Raw genomic sequence first — 17,252 nt, forward strand, 5'->3', positions numbered from 1 at the left:
AATACAAAAAACTAGACACTGACACCGAATGAAAATCTCAGCATTTGCTTACCTCACAGATTTGAATTTAAACCACACACACACACCTCAGTTCAACTTCCAGCTGTCAGTGTTGTCATATCTGATTAAGTGTGTATGTGCAGGTTGTGTGCACACCACACAAAGACTGTGCCTGTGGGCAGAGAGACAGGGAGGACTTGTGGATGAGCTTTAAGCCTCTTATTTCCACTTGTGGACTACTACTATGGGATGGACAGGCTTTAAAAAAAAAAAACATTAAACTCTCACCCTTAAAGATCACAGGCTTTAGATTCATGACTTGTCACGTGGAGTGGGGGGGTTTGCTTGCTACCCTAATTTTATTTCATCCTGCGTCAAACCTTAAATGAAACTGTCACAAATGGCTAGTGACTAGTCCCGGATGCATGTATGTCACACGCAGCGTGTCATGCATGCATCAAGCCCACCTCTCCCTCTCGGCTCGAGATCCGCTTGCTGTGGTTTGGACTGGGGGAAATCCTTAACTGAATTGCGTCATAAATACGTCAATAAACTCTCATTCACTGACGATCAGGTACCACGATAGCCGCCATATTCGCATCCATGGCAGGAGTAGCAGGGCTCTCGGCGAGCGTATGGTCCTCCAGTCATTAACATCAAGCTTCATCCCTGCTGCACCGTCTCCTCCTGTAGCTGCTGCTGCTCCTCACACATCCACACCTACCTACACAGCTTCTTCTTTTTTTAAAAAGCTAGAGATAGCTCCAGTCACAGCAGCAACAACAACAACAAAAAGGGGGTAAAGACATGCAACGTGGAGCGGGGGTCTAGGTCGGACTACGATGCCTTAGACTCGGAGAGCAATCCTGGCACAAGATGGAGGTAAACAGCGTTAGCAGTGAGGTGAGTTAACGCAAGCGTGTGTTTGTGGATGTGTTTAAACACTTGTTTGTGTGTGTGTGTGTGTGTGTGTGTGTCGGTGCTCGGAGTTTAAATCCGCGTCACGACCGTTGATGCATGCTAACACGCTTAGCTCGATGCTAACAGCTGGTTGTTGTTGTTGGATGTTTATTTTTGTTGCACTGTCCCAAAAAAAAGAAAAAAGAAAGAAAGAGGATTATATTATTTGATTTACAGTTTTATTACCCAGCTAAAGAAGGCAGGGTGTTTGTGTAATGACACATGAACCACCTCCTTTTTTTTCTTTTTCTTGTTGTTATTTACACTTTGCTCCGCGGCTAGCCTAGCCTAGCCTAGCCTAGCCTAGCCTAGCCTAGCCTAGCCGTTAGCTCGTCGTTAGCTCGCTGACAGCTCCGCAAGAAGTTTTCCGCACAAACCTCAAACGCGTGGCCGATGTAGGAGCCGGTAAAGTGTCTTTTTTAACATCTACAGCGAGGCAGTGACGCGTTACATGTGTTTTTAAAGTTGAACACTTTAGCGTTAGCCCGGTGTAAATGTGCTGAGGGAGGGAGGGGGGTCTGGGTTGTCAAGTGAATTATTAGTGATGCTGTTATTAACTTTTACCCTTTGTGTAAGCTGTGGCGTTAGACTACACTAAAGTGGCTGCATGCTTCCTCCAGACAAGCCTCGTGTTAATTAGAAGAAGATATACTTTATTCAGCATTTACATGCATTAATTTTAAAAACACAGTACAAGTACAAAAGCTCATAGACATGCAGAGATGGTGGAGTGATGGAGCCCTGCGAGCAGTTAAAGGGGTTCGGTGCCTTGCTCAAGGGCGGCAGTGCCCCAGGAGCTGAGCTGGCGTCTCTCCAGGTACCGGTCCACCTTCTAGTCGGCCACCCTCCTTTTGGTTCCCAAGCCAAGTCTCAGTGGACTGAGCTACTGCCGCCCACCTCCCTAATTACACAGGCTTATCTTCAGAGGTTTTACCCGTGCAGAGGTTTGCACTTTTGTTTTTTTGTTTGTTTGCATGAGCTGACATCCTAAACCTCTCCATCTCTGGGATTCTTTGCAATCTTTCACACCTACAGTATACAAGCTGTCTCTCTCTCCTCTGTGAATGCTGTGGCCAAGCACAAATCTATTGCAACGTGCACTCCTGACCTCCTTCTTCGTCTTTGTCGAACTGCGATACTCCACTTTTTTTTGTTGTTGTTCGACCCTCCCTAACGTTACTGTCTTTGGGCAATCGAACCGAGGGTCTAAGGACAGAGGGTGTCACTCCCTGTACAGATTGTAAAGCCCTTAGAGGCAAATGTACTTTGTGACTTTGGGCTGTACAAATAAAATCTGATTTTGATTTGAAACATTCAGCTCATCCACTTAAACCGTGCAGACCAGTGATGCTGCTCGCCCGGTCCTCTTCGTGTCACTTTTGCGTTTTACACCTGTGTCAGCGAGTTTTTTTTTTGTTTGTTTTTTTTTTTTGTGAGGCGATGACCCGTTATGCACGGCCGTCAGACGTTTTTTTTTTTCTTCAAATGGCTGAAAAAGACTCTCTCGCTTGTGCTTTCAAGTGTAGGCTGCTGCTCTGTTACAAGCCTCGATGAGCCACAGCAGAGGTGGGAGTGAAAATGTATGTGTGAATTATGACACAAGCACTGCCCTGGCTTTGGCTTTAGCCTCAGAGATGCTTCCATCTTGACATCTCTCTCTCTCTCTATGCGTGCTGTCTTGCTTTGACGTGTTTACGTTCCTTAATGTTATCCTATAGAGCTGAGATATTGGGAAAGTGTGCCTGTTGGCCCTCTGTTTTAAAGGATTTACGTGAGTGTATGCTGGTTGCTCCACCCACTGAGTGGGCTTGCGTAGCGGCTATGACTCATCCTCCCTCTTCAGAGGCTTGATGGAATTCAACACACAAACACACTGGACTGGATACATCATGCAGACTGAGCTTCAGCACAAAACTGAAATATGTAGACCTTTTTTTTTAATGTCACGAGCGGCCGGTTTTATTATTAGCAGATGATGAGATATCTGAAATTCCTCCGCTGACTGTATTATCACAGTGTATGGATATTTACATAGAGGCATAGAACAGGCTCCTTAAGGTGGTCTTTAAAGACAAAAATCTCCCCCATCACCGTGAGACAGAAGCCTCGAAAAAAGAGCCGGACCCCAGTTTGTCCCCAAGAGGCTGAATGCTGACTGCAGCTCCAGCAAACATCAAACTCCCAGAGCCCGTCTGACATGTTGTTTTTGCTCTGGCTGGGGATTAAGCTAGAATGCTAATAATGAGGGGCTTTATAGGGACGAGGACGAAGGCCTGACAGATGGACAGGCTTTATAGTATGGACTCCATACTGTTTGACAACAAATAGAGCTGCAGGATGGGTGAAAAGTGAAAGCGCGCCGTTATTGCATGTGACTCACTGATTTCATCTGTTGAATCTTAGCATCATACATGTGGGCGTGCAGCAGCTGCAGTCACAGTCCTGCTCGGCTCAAAACAAGGATGAGCAAGCTTTGTGAAAGTGTTTACTGCTCCTGACTCCCTCTGATGAGAATTGTTGCTTTGGCTGCAGGTCAATGGGCATCAGATCATGGACGAGCCCATGGAGGAGGGAGAGTCTTTCTCGCACTGTGTAAGTATAGTGGGTGGGCTTGAAGTCTTATGAGCATATGTGCGCACATGTAGGATGACATACCCGCTTGTCTCATGCTGATACTGTTTGTGTAGGACGAAGGGACATATAAGGAGATTCCTATCACTCACCACGTGAAAGAGGGCTGCGAGAAAGCTGATCCATCCCAATTTGAACTGCTCAAAGTCCTTGGCCAGGGCTCTTTTGGCAAGGTGAGGACCAATCAAATGTTTCCATCAAGTGCAAATGTGGGCGACTTGTTTCTAAAATCTCTCTCCTGCTGCTCCTCTCAGGTTTTTCTAGTCCGGAAGATCCTGGGTCCGGATGCTGGTCAGTTATATGCAATGAAAGTTCTAAAAAAGGCATCTTTGAAAGGTAACTTTTGTTGTTTGTTTTGTTCTTTTTATTTAATCCACACCGCCGCATGAAAACACGACACACTGCAAACTGTGCAAACACCCAGCATGTTCTGTCCTCAGTGTTGAATTTCTCTCTCTCTCTCTCTCACTGTCCCATCCTGTCCCGTCTCTCCAGTCAGGGACAGAGTTCGCACTAAGATGGAAAGAGACATTTTAGTGGAAGTTAATCACCCCTTCATAGTGAAATTGCACTACGGTAAGAGAGACATTATTATTTTTCAGGTTTAAATAAAGAAACATCAGCGTTAACATCATTTATCAGAACATTTGAGTGTTATTACACAGTTATTGCACATTATCAGTCAATGTCATGTTGATTGGTTTTGAATTAAAACATCCTGCGTGTGAGTTACACGTGTCAACCTGTTACCCAAACACCTGCGTGTCTCTGCTGACATCAGACTATAATTAGCTGGCATCTAATGAACTTGTTTCCTTGCCTCCCAGCCTTTCAGACAGAAGGGAAACTGTATTTAATACTGGACTTTCTCAGGGGAGGGGATGTATTCACTCGCTTATCCAAAGAGGTAAGCTGACGTCCTATCGTCTTACATCTCATTATTATTATTGTTATTATTATTTGCAACTTTTCTCTTATCTGTTTTTTGTCTGTCTGAAAATCAAAGTTACAGCACGTCCCTTTTTTTTTCAAATTCACAAATCTTATTTTAAACCTGTTTGTGAAAATCTGATCTACATATGCCACACTGTTTTTCTAAAAACTCTGAGGAGTTTTAAGTTGACAAGTGCAAATTTAGCATGCAAAAGTATATTATTGTTATTATTACAAGTCGTTAGTCTTCGTTTCTACTTTTCTGTGTGAGTTTCCCTCAGATGATGACTCGATTTCCTGGTGGAAACACAAGCTCTTTTCTTGGAATCTTTATTGGCTTTTACATCACCCGTTGCCTTGTCAGTTAGAGGCTCACATCGGCTCTTTTCAAATTGTTTCAGGGAACTCAGACAATGTGCGATTGTTCTCCAGACAGACCTTGTGTTGAAAGCAGGTCTCAGAACCAAAGCGATAGCTGCTGGCAATGTCAGATCAACAGCTTGCTGAATCATGTAACCTATTTGAAATGTTGATGTTGTGACAATAATAATACTCTTTGTTTTCTCTGTTTGTGGTTACTGAAGCTTAAGCCTGTTTTGTTTTTATTATTATTTATTATTATTATTTATTTGCTGCTGAATTTCTCTCCTCTTCTGAGTTCAGAGAGTAAATTTGTCCAGTTCTTATCAGGTTATGTTTACAGAGGAAGATGTGAAATTCTACCTTGCAGAGCTGGCCCTGGCCCTCGACCATCTGCACAACCTGGGCATAGTTTACAGAGATCTCAAGCCAGAGAAGTATGAACTTTCACCTTTTGACCCTTCACACTCAGTCCCTGTGACTCAGATATGACCTGCACAACTGTAATTTGATTGTTTGGTTTCTTTTTATAGATGCTGCAACAATAGCTAGCGCTTGTTCAAAAGGCATTCGTCATTATTTCAAGAGTTGATAAATGTTTTTAATATAATTTTGAACTTCTACGTCCTCCATACTGACTAAAAGCAAAATTATTGTCTTGTAATGTCAGGAGGAAATTATGTTACAAGAGAATTATTAGAATATTACTTGTTTGCAGCACACATAAAGCATAGATCAACATTAATGTCCGAATCTACTTAACCAAATTAAATCTTGCCTCTTTACAAATTGTTTTACGTATTAGTGGTTTATTTATTGGCGTTTATCAAATCACAACAAAGACTCTTAGCTGCCGTGCGAGTGAGATGCTTTCAGCTCTTGTTAAGACACTCCAGTCTTTTTTTTTTTTCTCCAGAAACTTGACGTGACTTTGAAAAACGACTCACAAAGAACTGCATGACACACAGTTGTTGGAGTATTGCCCACGTCTTCTAATGCCACCCAACTAAACTTCTGTTTCTAGAATAATTGAAAGGCTTACTGTTTTTTTCCCCCCCACTTGCCAAATTTACGAGTCTGACATGGCATATTACGTGCCCAGGCAATCATGTGAGATATATATATTTATTTTTTTTTATTGTCGAAGCCTGATTTATAACACAAAATGTTGAAGAGACATTTAATCATAATCTAAAAGAAAATGCATTTTTAAGTGTGTTTAATTAAAAACAGTGTTGTGATGTTTTAAATCTGTAATCTTGAAGTCAAAAATGTAGCGTCATGCATCAGGATAAATGTTTTTCTCTACTTGACACACATCTCTGTTTGTAGGGGACAAAGAACAGGGACTGACTTTAAATATATACAGTTGCTCCCTCTGTCTTGTTCAAAGTTATTTCAGACAATAACTTGACTAAACCTATTGTCACCAAGATCCACATTCTTGACTGTAGTCCAGACTTTTCCTCGGCCTGAATTGTTTCACAATCTGTGACTGGATGTGTTCGATGTAGCTTTGAATAGAGTACTCTAATTTATTTCTCAAAAGTCTGTTTGAAACAACCAGAATTGCAAAACATTTCCCAAGACTTCAGTGTGATTTTTAAAGAGGAAAGCAGAGAGATTACTCGAATACTGTCATTGTTTACTTGTCGTGAAGAATTGTTTGACGCTCACCTCCATGGAAAATGTGTTTTTGTCTTTCAGCATCTTACTTGATGAAGCTGGACACATAAAGTTAACAGGTGTGTTTTTGACTTTTCTAAGTAAATGTAATTAACGAGAGTCTGATCTAGTTAATAGCCTGTAATAAACTTTTTATTTTGTTTCTTTTAGTAACATCTAAAAGAATAAAAGTGTATCTCACCACCGCTTTACATTTCCCCCCCCCTGGCAGACTTTGGCTTGAGTAAAGAGTCAGTAGATGCTGATAAGAAGGCTTATTCCTTCTGTGGTACGGTGGAGTATATGGCCCCTGAGGTGGTCAACAGGAGAGGACACACACAGAGTGCGGACTGGTGGTCTCTGGGAGTACTTATGGTACGCAGCCTCGCGTCGACATGCGTGTTTTATGTTTTTATGACGTGTATATGAGCTTGAATAGTAAAAGAATCCTGTCCTGTCGTTTGCAGTTTGAGATGCTAACGGGGACATTACCATTCCAAGGGAAAGACCGCAATGAGACCATGAACATGATCCTCAAGTGAGTCATTACGCGCTGCATGAATACAGTTAAAGCAAGACAAGTTTTGATACGCAAGTAGAGATGAGCCGTAGCTTCTTTTTTTTGTTGTTGTCCATATTCACTTGTGTGTCCCTCTGCTATTTTCTGCCCTCCAGAGCAAAGTTGGGAATGCCCCAGTTCTTAAGTTTGGAAGCCCAGAGTTTGCTGAGAATGCTGTTTAAACGTAACCCTGCTAATAGACTAGGTAAGGTGCATTAAAGCTGATTGTTTTTGTGTGCGTGTGTATGTAACCTCTCAGAATAAAAGCTTGTTAACAATTTGGTATCCTCTTAAATCAAATGCTGAAAACTGCTGAGTGTGCCAGGTTAACTGAACCCGAGTGATCTGTGTGTTCAGGGGCCGGGCCCGATGGAGTGGAGGAGATCAAACGCCACGCTTTCTTCTCCACCATCGACTGGAATGTGAGCGCACACACACACACACACACACACACACACAGCCCTCTCATTTCACACAGACCCACACATGCACACACATGTAACTCGCTAGCTTCTGTTGAAGATTCACACCTAACAAACGGTTGGCTTGGTGACTACTGGCCATCAGTCTTGGCCACGCCAACATGTTTGTGAGTGTCTGGGCTGTGGGCCAGTTCTCGCTGTGTGTGCACTAATAGCCCTGCGTGAGTGTTTAAGAGCCAGCAGGATGCTATTGGCTGGACCGGGCTGTAGAGGGATGGGAAGGGGGTTAATCTGGGAGGGGGCTTGGCTTCTCTTTCACATATGTTCACACACTCCACCAACAGCCTGTTGTAGGGTTTGGTTTTTCACACGTGTGTGTGTGTGTGTGTGTGTGTGGGTTTTTTCTTTCTGCATGTTTGCACCTGTATCTTCTCCAGAAACTGTACAGGAGAGAGCTTCAGCCCCCGTTCAAGCCCGCAGCAGGTAAACCAGATGACACGTTCTGCTTCGACCCAGAGTTCACCGCTAAAACGCCTAAAGGTAAATCTACACCTACACACACACACACACACACACACACACACACACACACACACACACACACACACGTGTTCTGATCACATGCTTGAGATCTTAAAAGCCACTCCTGCAGCCATGGAAACTGCAACCGAGCACTGACTACAAGAAACAACTCCCAAATTTTAGTGGGTGTTTTGTGTGTTCGTATGTCTGTTTTCTTAGTTATCTTTCGTATATTTAGACTCCCCAGGTATCCCTCCCAGTGCTAACGCCCACCAGCTCTTCAAAGGCTTCAGTTTCGTTGCTCCAGCCCCGATGGATGAGAACAAGAGCTCACCGCTGCTCAGCATACTCCCTATAGTTCAGGTGAACACACATTATCACGACTTTGCATATGAGTTTACACAGGTTAGTTATTACTGTATTAACTTCCATACACACAGATATATTTTTTACTTTTTCCATTTTGTATGAAGCTTAAATGGTGCACAAACTACCATCTTTGTGGAGTTTTACAGGTTTTTATCTTGCAAAGCTGGTCCAAACACTTTCTGAAAGGGAGTTACCGCAGCAGTCAGCACATCTGTAACTGCTGCTGAACAATAATCGCAACATTTTAAGTTGACATGAAAACATTTTCTCGTGGTTTCCTGTGGGTTCAGTTTGACAATATTCTCAACATTCGCCGCAGACTTCAAAGTCCATTTCTGTACAGTTAACTAACATTACGATCAAAATTGATTGACGTCATGGCAGAAACTACAGAAATCAAACCCTAGCTGGCTGCAGAGCCGCCACATTATCTTTTTAATGGTTGTTGTGTTCCACTGCAGACATACAATACACACACTGTTCTCCCCACACTCAGCATGGCTCCGTTTAAGCCTGTAACTGTTAATTTGACAGCATTAAGTGATGTGTGAATGAGGAGCCAACACCACAATGGCTTGTAAACGGTGGTAAATCTGCTGTGACAGTCTGACTGCTGAATATTTAGTAACATAACCCCGCTAATGTTTCACTTTGCCATATTTGTGAACAGAAAGTGTTAAAATAAATGCTGCCGTAGCACGGAACAGCAGGACGGGCTGAACTGCAGCACACTTTTGTTGTCTTCTGTGGACTAACAGTTGGACTGTAGTGACATCGTGGTGGTTTAAAAGTTGTCACATCAAATGTCTAGACGTAGCTTGTGAAGGACGTGGGAACACACTCAGTGAAATGTTAAAGAAATGTAACGTAACCCCTCGAATGTTCGTCATTTCAGATGCACGGAGGCTCGGCCAAGTTCTCTGATCTGTACGAGCTGCAGGAGGACATAGGGGTCGGCTCCTACTCCATTTGTAAACGCTGTGTACACCGAGTCTCTGCCATGGACTATGCTGTGAAGGTACATTTCTCTTCTTTTTCGTATTCCCCGTGCAACAGTGCTAATTGTGTCTAGCGCCATGATTTACACTCACAGTTACTCCTGAGAGTTACCCAGCGATACCACAGGTCCTCGCTGCATGTCAGCAGTTACTAATAAAGAACGGGCACAGATTTCTCCTGCACTCCAAGACAACTCCTGACCTTTGAGTCAGAAGCCTGCTTCTCTGACCTTCAGGCACGCCGATGTCCCACATTTGAAATGCAAAATAATTGTCGTGTTCAGCATCACTGGTTTCATTTAGGCTGCGACTGTATGCAAGCCTTTTACAAAGCTTTGTCGCATGATCAAATAAAACATTACTCTTGCTGCACAGTTTGAAGGCACCATTCCTTGGGAATTAAGTTAGATAACTGTGGTGTGGATGCACACTTAAATATATCGGTATCGCTAAAAATAGGTTCTTAAAAGTTTCTGAACCAGAGTGCATTAAATTGCTGAAAATAGGTGGTTAGTGTTGCCAGCAGACCAGCAGAGGGCAGCACAACTTCAGAAACTGAAGCCATACCGCTCGCCTCTTAAAATGTATTTAAAACAATGCATTACTGTTGTTGTTGTTGTTGTTGTTGTTGTGACAATAATTTCTCTTCCCCATGTGTCTCAGATTATAGACAAAATTAAGAGGGACCCCTCTGAAGAGATCGAAATCCTGATGCGATACGGACAGCATCCCAACATCATCACTCTGAAAGACGTCAGTAACGTTTCTGTGCAAGCGTCTCACAACGATAAAGTTTTATTTTAGTGTGTGTGAGCACCATCCTGACAGGTTGTATATCTCTGTGTTTTGCATGTGTCAGGTGTATGATGAAGGCAGGTATGTATATCTGGTGACGGAGCTGATGAAGGGAGGGGAGCTGCTGGACAAGATCCTCAGGCAGAAGTTTTTCTCTGAGAGAGAGGCCAGTGCTGTGCTCTACACCATCACCAAGACTGTTGACTACCTCCACTGCCAAGGGGTGAGGAAACACTTCTTGTACACACACACACACAAGTGAAAAGCAGACTTCTTCTTACTTCTCCTAATGTTTTCTTCTCCACCTCCTCTTCAGGTTGTACACCGAGACCTAAAGCCCAGTAACATCCTGTATATGGATGACTCGGGAAATCCTGACTCCATCAGGATCTGTGACTTTGGATTCGCCAAGCAGCTTCGGGGAGGCAACGGCCTGCTCCTCACCCCTTGTTACACCGCCAACTTCGTGGCACCAGAGGTGAGAGACGAGGAGGGAATATCAGACTTGATGTTGTGGAAGAGATATAACAGGAATAAAGTCCTGTTGTTAATATGAGTCCTTAATGCTTTGTGTTTCTTTCTTCAGGTACTAATGCGGCAAGGTTATGATGCAGCCTGTGACATATGGAGTCTCGGAGTTCTACTGTATACCATGCTGGCAGGGTAAGATTGTACTCCGTCAGCATCATTGGATAATTTGGCTTAAACGTGGGTGGGAGTGATTAATAGTGAAGTGTCCGAACTCCTCTTCCAGTCTAATGCATTGCAGAGATGGAGCTCAAAATAGGAGCCATACGTCAGTGCTCCTGTCTCTTATTCAGCTTGTACTGTTGGTGTTGTTATCGACATTAAGTGTGCACAAGCCAAAGTCTGGAGTTTAAACTTCACCGCTGCAAATTCACCACAAATAACTGTTTGTGTTTAATTACCACTAAATGGCAGCTTTATATATTTTGTATAGATAGATAGATGTTTTCCTAATCTCTACTTTACCCCTTCGTCAGGTACACGCCGTTTGCTAACGGGCCAAACGATACACCAGAGGAGATTCTACTGCGGATAGGATCTGGAAAGTTCTCCTTGACAGGAGGCAACTGGGATACCGTATCAGACACCTCAAAGGTGCACACACTGACTCTTTGTCGCTTCATATTTTTTTAAGTCTAATACTAAAAAAAAAATAATAATATTAGTTGTAATAGATTTGATCTTTATCTGTTCCGTTACTTGATTCTGCATTAGTAGTGATAGACAGATGACTGAACAACAGACGGCGTCTGTTTCTTCTGATTGTGACACGTTGTGAGTTTTATCTATTAATGAAAAATCAGCCACACGATAAATAAACATTTTATAAGTTCACAGGAAGCAAACACACTCTAAATTTAGTTCTGTTCTCATAAACTTTTAAGGCTGTAACATTATTATTATTTTCTTTTGTTCCAGGACCTGCTGTCTCATATGCTCCACGTGGACCCTCACCAGCGATACACAGCAGAGCAGGTTTTAAAGCATTCCTGGATCACCTGCAGAGACACACTACCACACTTCCAGCTAACGCGCCACGATGCACCACACCTCGTCAAGGTGAGCGTCTCCGTCCATCCTAAGACACAGAAACTCAAACGGCCACAGGACGTTATGGTGAAATCATTTGTGCTATCATTTTCAAAGTTAAGGTGGCGGTAACGTGGTCTCGTGTGTTTTGAAGTCATCCGTAATGACTCAGTTTTTCTCAACATGGAAACACGTCATCTCTCTAAACCAGTAGAGGGTCTGAACTCCTACATGATGTCATACCCTTGCAGTGCCTGTCCCACTTGACATTTAAAAGCGAGCCTCTGCCCCGGTGACTCATCCTCTTTGAATCTCATCCATTACTAACACCAGATGTGTCCACCCTTCTGTCTTTTTTCTTGCATCCAGATCCGACGATTCTTTCAAACTCATCAGGTCGTATTTTTGACACTGGAAGTCGAGTACACACAAACCGTGACCCGGCATCTATCAGACACTTTAAAGTCAAAAGCAACGTATCATCATCGGCTTGAAGGCACAAAAGGTCACCGCACAGAAACAGCACAACAGAGTGAACTTCCCTTATCTCCCCCGTGCGGGATCAGTTCTCAGACCCCCTACAGTTCGAGGTTTTCTTGGCAGCGTACTTAACAAGTGCTCGAACTACCTAAGTGGACTCACTCTTAATCTCAGGGAGCAGCGGCTGTATATAGAAGCACTCTGAAATCACTAAACTCTTCACCCAAGCACACAGAGAGACAAAGATCAACAGTAAATCGAGAGCTTTGCTTTTTGGCTCACTTCTTAACAACAACCTCACCAGATGACCCTTTCTGTCCCAGCCCATGTTGCATATAATGCTCTTTATTTGTGTAAAAACAATCCAACAATACTTCTGTCTTTGGTTGACAAATGTTTATAATTATAGACATTCTGTATTTTATCAGGAGATGTTGTGGTAGAAAGGCAAACATTCACCAAAAGTTTGCATGCAGTGAGCCATTTTAATGCATGTGTGCACTGTCCAAAGATAGTAACACAGTTACCTCAGTATGTTTTTGTGACTAATGGGGGCAAATTTGGTCCAGTACAGGCCACAGCATGATCCTTGCAGGCAGATAATGCATTAAAAACTCTGTTTAAAGTGTCTGATCACATTTTTTTTGAAAATGGAAAAATGAAACATTTTCCATTTCTTTCACTTCATCAAGGCTTCACAGCTGGTTCGCCTGCCTCTGCCTGCACAAATCCATATTGTTGAAAGCAGCTAAATGTCGAAGCTATCACATTGAAAATGTGAAACAAGCAGTTTAACATATTTTGATAGTGCACAATTGCCCATAAGGATTACATTGTGGTCTGTTTCATGGCAGCTGGCTGCAGCGCTCTCTCTCTCTCAATACTGGAATAAATTCAAACCTCGTTGTCTCTTTGACACAAAAACATGGAAAATAAGGCTGAAAAACACCCAGTTAGCCTTACAGGGATCCAGCAAGTCAGCAACAGTATTCAGATCTGACAAAGAAGTTGATTTTAGGCCAAGATTTCCTACTGCCACCACACAGTACAATAAACTGTCAGGTAGGATGGATTCTTTGCTCGCCTCTTCTCTTACATGTGATTCAAGATCTGAAAATATTTTAAAATAGTTTTTAATGCCGCTCATTTTCTACCTGTTGCCTCTTTGTTGTCTGAAACAATCGTACGCAGCTCGATCAATGTATTTTGGGTTGTCTTATTAGATATGACAGTAGAGAGTTAACAGGAACTGAGGAAGTTGTGATCGCACAAGCATGAATCTTCTAACAGAACCTCTTGACCTCGTCCGCTTTTTCCTCGGCTCTAATATTTGCTTGTAATTTGAAGATGTATTTGCACAAAGTGATGGTTTAAAGCACTGCTCCCATCTGCACATTTTCAGACACATGCATGACGTGTTTCTGATTCATCCTGGATAAGTGGGGGCACTAGAAGCGCTGAAGTTCACGATATTTGCTAAAATGATCTGACTCCCTAATAGCACAAAAACTGACTGATCCCTGTCGACGCTTCTGAGGAGAGAACACGAACTCTGTGCTGAGTTTGGCAGCCAAATGGGCCACAGCACACCAACAAAGTGCTAATAGTATTACTTCAAAGTTAAAGCCAAGTGTTCATTTCTTTTTCCAGGGAGCCATGGCTGCCACCTATTCAGCACTGAGCCAGAAAACGAGTCAGCCGGTGTTGGAGCCCGGTGGCAGCGTCCAGTCTAGCCCAGAGACGCAGCATGAAGAAACTCACCTCAACAGACATGTAGACACACACATCGCTCGCCCCTCAGTTTTGACCTCACTCTCAGTCGGACTTGCAAAAGATGCACGCAAACAACACATAGACACACACACACAGACCGAAGTCCTGGCGTCAGACCTACGTCTCCCTTTTTAATCTATTTTTTTGACACACCCACATATGCACGCATACACGTCAGATGCACACTCACACTGGATGAGGTTGCATTGTGAAGAAGTCAGCTGAAGAGGAAAGGGGGAAAACTCACATATCTGTACTGCTGGGGGGACAGACTTGTATTTATTTCCACAGCTTCATAGGCACTCGCCCTCCGCCTTTCATTCTTTCTTCCTCGTGTGGGGAAGAAACGCACCAGCTGATGTTCTCCTTCACTGTGATTGGCTGATTCAAAGCTGCTTCGGTAAACTGTGCCCTCACCCCCCCCCCCACCACTGCTCTTCATCTGCACTCGGCCATCCTCCTCCTCGGTTCTCTCTCTCCTTTCCTCGTTTGCTTTAGCTCTCTTTAACTTCTTTTCTTCAAAGTGAAGTAATGGTTTAGGTGAGAGTGTTGGCAGGAATTATTCGACTGAGCGACATTGTAAGACTGTTTCCTCTCTTCAAAATAAAAAAAGATACGACTCGCTTGTCGGCGGATTGAAATGTCCCCAGGATAAAAAAAATCATCTGCCAGCACTTTTGTTAACATAAAAGCATGTGTGGACAGAAACTGTATTTCTTTTCCCTTAAAATTCACAGTCTGACTCACGTTACTTTGTGATGCTAACGATGTATCAAAAGAGGTAAAAAAATAAGCTGCAGACGGACAAAAGATAATGTCTAGAGTTGGAAGGTGAAACAATGTGAGTAACTATAACAAAAAATCTAGTTTGCAAAAAAAAAATATATAATATATAAATATATATAATGAAGATGATGAAGAGCATGGGGGGAGCTGTAGGGATTTCTCTGGGGGGGACGGGACGCACCCCGTCAAACCAGAGAGGCTGAATTTAAAAAAGAAAAAAAAAATTCCATGGATATCTCTACAAAAAGACATGTGGAAATTGTATGATATTGTATTATTTCATTTGATTTTTAAGATATATTTTTTCTTTCAAGTTCTGTAATATTGAATTAAAGATCATTATGACATGCATCGGGTCTGGGCTGCTTTGTTCCATCACAATGTGTCCACTAGGCAAAATGTTATTTAATTCAAAAAATACAAACAGAACTATGTAACTTAAGTTACAATTTTAAGATGACCCATTACATTTCCAGTATATAATGAGGTTTTAAAGTATATAGTCGGCACATCTGTAATTAGCCACTATAAACTGATGCAAACAAGAGTTAAACATGATTTATTTTAATTAGTGAGTTTTGTGGGTTTTTTTTATGAAATCAACAGTCCTGTTACTGTAATAAATCCACAAACAGTTTTCATTGGAACTTTTCTGGACAATTTTGTCCCTAAAGTTTTTCTAACGCTTAGAAACTGAATAATTACAGCCTCTGTATTTTTCACTCATTATTTTTTGGGTTATGATTTGTAAATCTGGCAAATGAAAGCAGGCAAACATATGTTTTTGGTTATAAAAGTCATATGGTGAATGTGTCACAACATTCCTTTTCTTTAAAAAATAGCTTTTGGTGAAGCTGAAACCTGTTATAAGAACTTGAGAGAAACCCTAAATAAGGGTCTGTAAATCCAAAACAACAGCAGTAAAAGAGGCTAAAAACGCATCGCAGAGGAGCAGGGAGCTAAATGAACACTTTCTCATCACATGTAGTCATTTGCCATTGGTCAACACAGAAATATTAAATAGCGCAGCTTTGAAGCCAGTTTTCGAGGTAGGAAGGCGGAGCAGTGAGTTTTTTTATATATCTAACATCCCAGGCAGCTCCTCTCCTTTGTGCCCCCCCCCCTCCCAGTTCACATGAATGAGATGCAAAGTGCAGAGCGCCGCTAGGTGGTAACACTATCCAGTACATGAGAAGTTATGGCTCTTGAACACACAGCGTCCCTCAGTGGGTCTGTGTCCTACCCTATGTAAATGATCAGTCTCGCCTGCTTCCATTTTGTCGTCCAACCCCCCCCCCAACTCCCCTGAGAGTATGGACTCCTCTAACCAGTGGTGTGTAAAGGGAATTGTGTGTTTGTGTGTGTGTGGTGGTGTGTGTGTGTCAGAGCTGTCACGACCAGACAGCAGAGGATGGAGATCTAGGCAGGAAAGCAGATGGATGGAGGCACAGACGGCTCCCATCAATGCACACACACACACACACACACACACACACATATTAGCCTATGACCAGCTGTCCTTCTTCTGCAACTGGTCCTAGCTGAGTCCATGCCCTCTCTCTCTCTCTCTCCTGGATTAGGTGCATTACACAGCCAGCCTGGGAGCTGAGAGTAAACAGTGGGGCTAATTGGTTTGACATACTGCTCTTTGTTTTGGCCTCCTGGTGCTAATCAACACTTGGCTAATAAGTCTGCCTGGCAAGGAAAACACAAACTGTGTTTAGGCTGGGAGGGAGTCAAATGTGTATATAATAAATAAATAATATAAAAGGGGAGGTGGGGGGTGGGACAGGTGCTACAGTCATAGATGCAGTCTGCATTTGCTCGTCATCCAGAGTTCCCACAGTGCTGCTGTGGCTGGGTAGCGCCCCGCTCAGGTGTGAATCTATTATCCTCATTACGAGCGTCTCCCCAAAGTCAGCCAATTAACACGCTGCTCCATGAAGCCATTAGCTGCAGATGAGGTAGAGGCAGTGCTTGTCATCAGTCCACTGTGTGTACATGCGTGTGCGTGCGTGTGTGTGTGTGTGGTGTGTGCATATCCACTCTTGCTGCTAATAAAAGCAAGAGAATTAATGGAGTGAGCGTGTGTGATAATGAGTTAATGTGGAACAAGCAGGACGAGCAGTGATCAGCCCTCTGTCGCAAATGAAGATATCAGACAAGTGATTACTCTCTCACTCCAGAGCCATAACAGGCCTTTCTCCTCTCACATGTAACACTCGTTCATGTGTGTGTGTGTGTGGGTGTGTGTGTGTGTGTGTTTAATAGACACCATGGCCAAATGCGGAGTGTTACTTGGCTCTGTAGACCTCCTGATGCAGGTTGTGTGGACCACTTAACACCAGCATCAGAGTTTGCAGGAGTGTGTGAGCCTCAAAAATAACAAACTGTACTGCACTCACGGTTCCTGTAATGGAGCCATCATAGTGGGGGGGCAAC

The 17,252-nt window shown here is 43.1% G+C and overlaps 1 protein-coding gene across 1 annotated transcript; it reads left to right on the plus strand.

The window, feature by feature from the left end:
• Positions 1-422: 422 nt before the first annotated feature.
• On the plus strand, positions 423-14,028 carry rps6kal (ribosomal protein S6 kinase a, like). Its single transcript, XM_010732924.3, is given in 23 exon segments — positions 423-903; positions 3,493-3,552; positions 3,648-3,764; positions 3,846-3,927; positions 4,087-4,167; positions 4,419-4,498; positions 5,215-5,321; positions 6,592-6,629; positions 6,782-6,924; positions 7,017-7,087; positions 7,225-7,313; positions 7,466-7,530; positions 7,968-8,070; positions 8,291-8,415; positions 9,317-9,439; positions 10,083-10,172; positions 10,279-10,437; positions 10,531-10,692; positions 10,801-10,877; positions 11,219-11,336; positions 11,661-11,801; positions 13,902-13,961; positions 13,963-14,028. Coding segments are annotated over 23 exon segments (2,184 nt in total). The 5' UTR covers positions 423-876.
• Positions 14,029-17,252: the final 3,224 nt, after the last annotated feature.

The sequence above is a fragment of the Larimichthys crocea genome, chromosome I (genome assembly GCF_000972845.2).
Source record: "Larimichthys crocea isolate SSNF chromosome I, L_crocea_2.0, whole genome shotgun sequence".
NCBI lineage: Eukaryota > Metazoa > Chordata > Actinopteri > Sciaenidae > Larimichthys > Larimichthys crocea.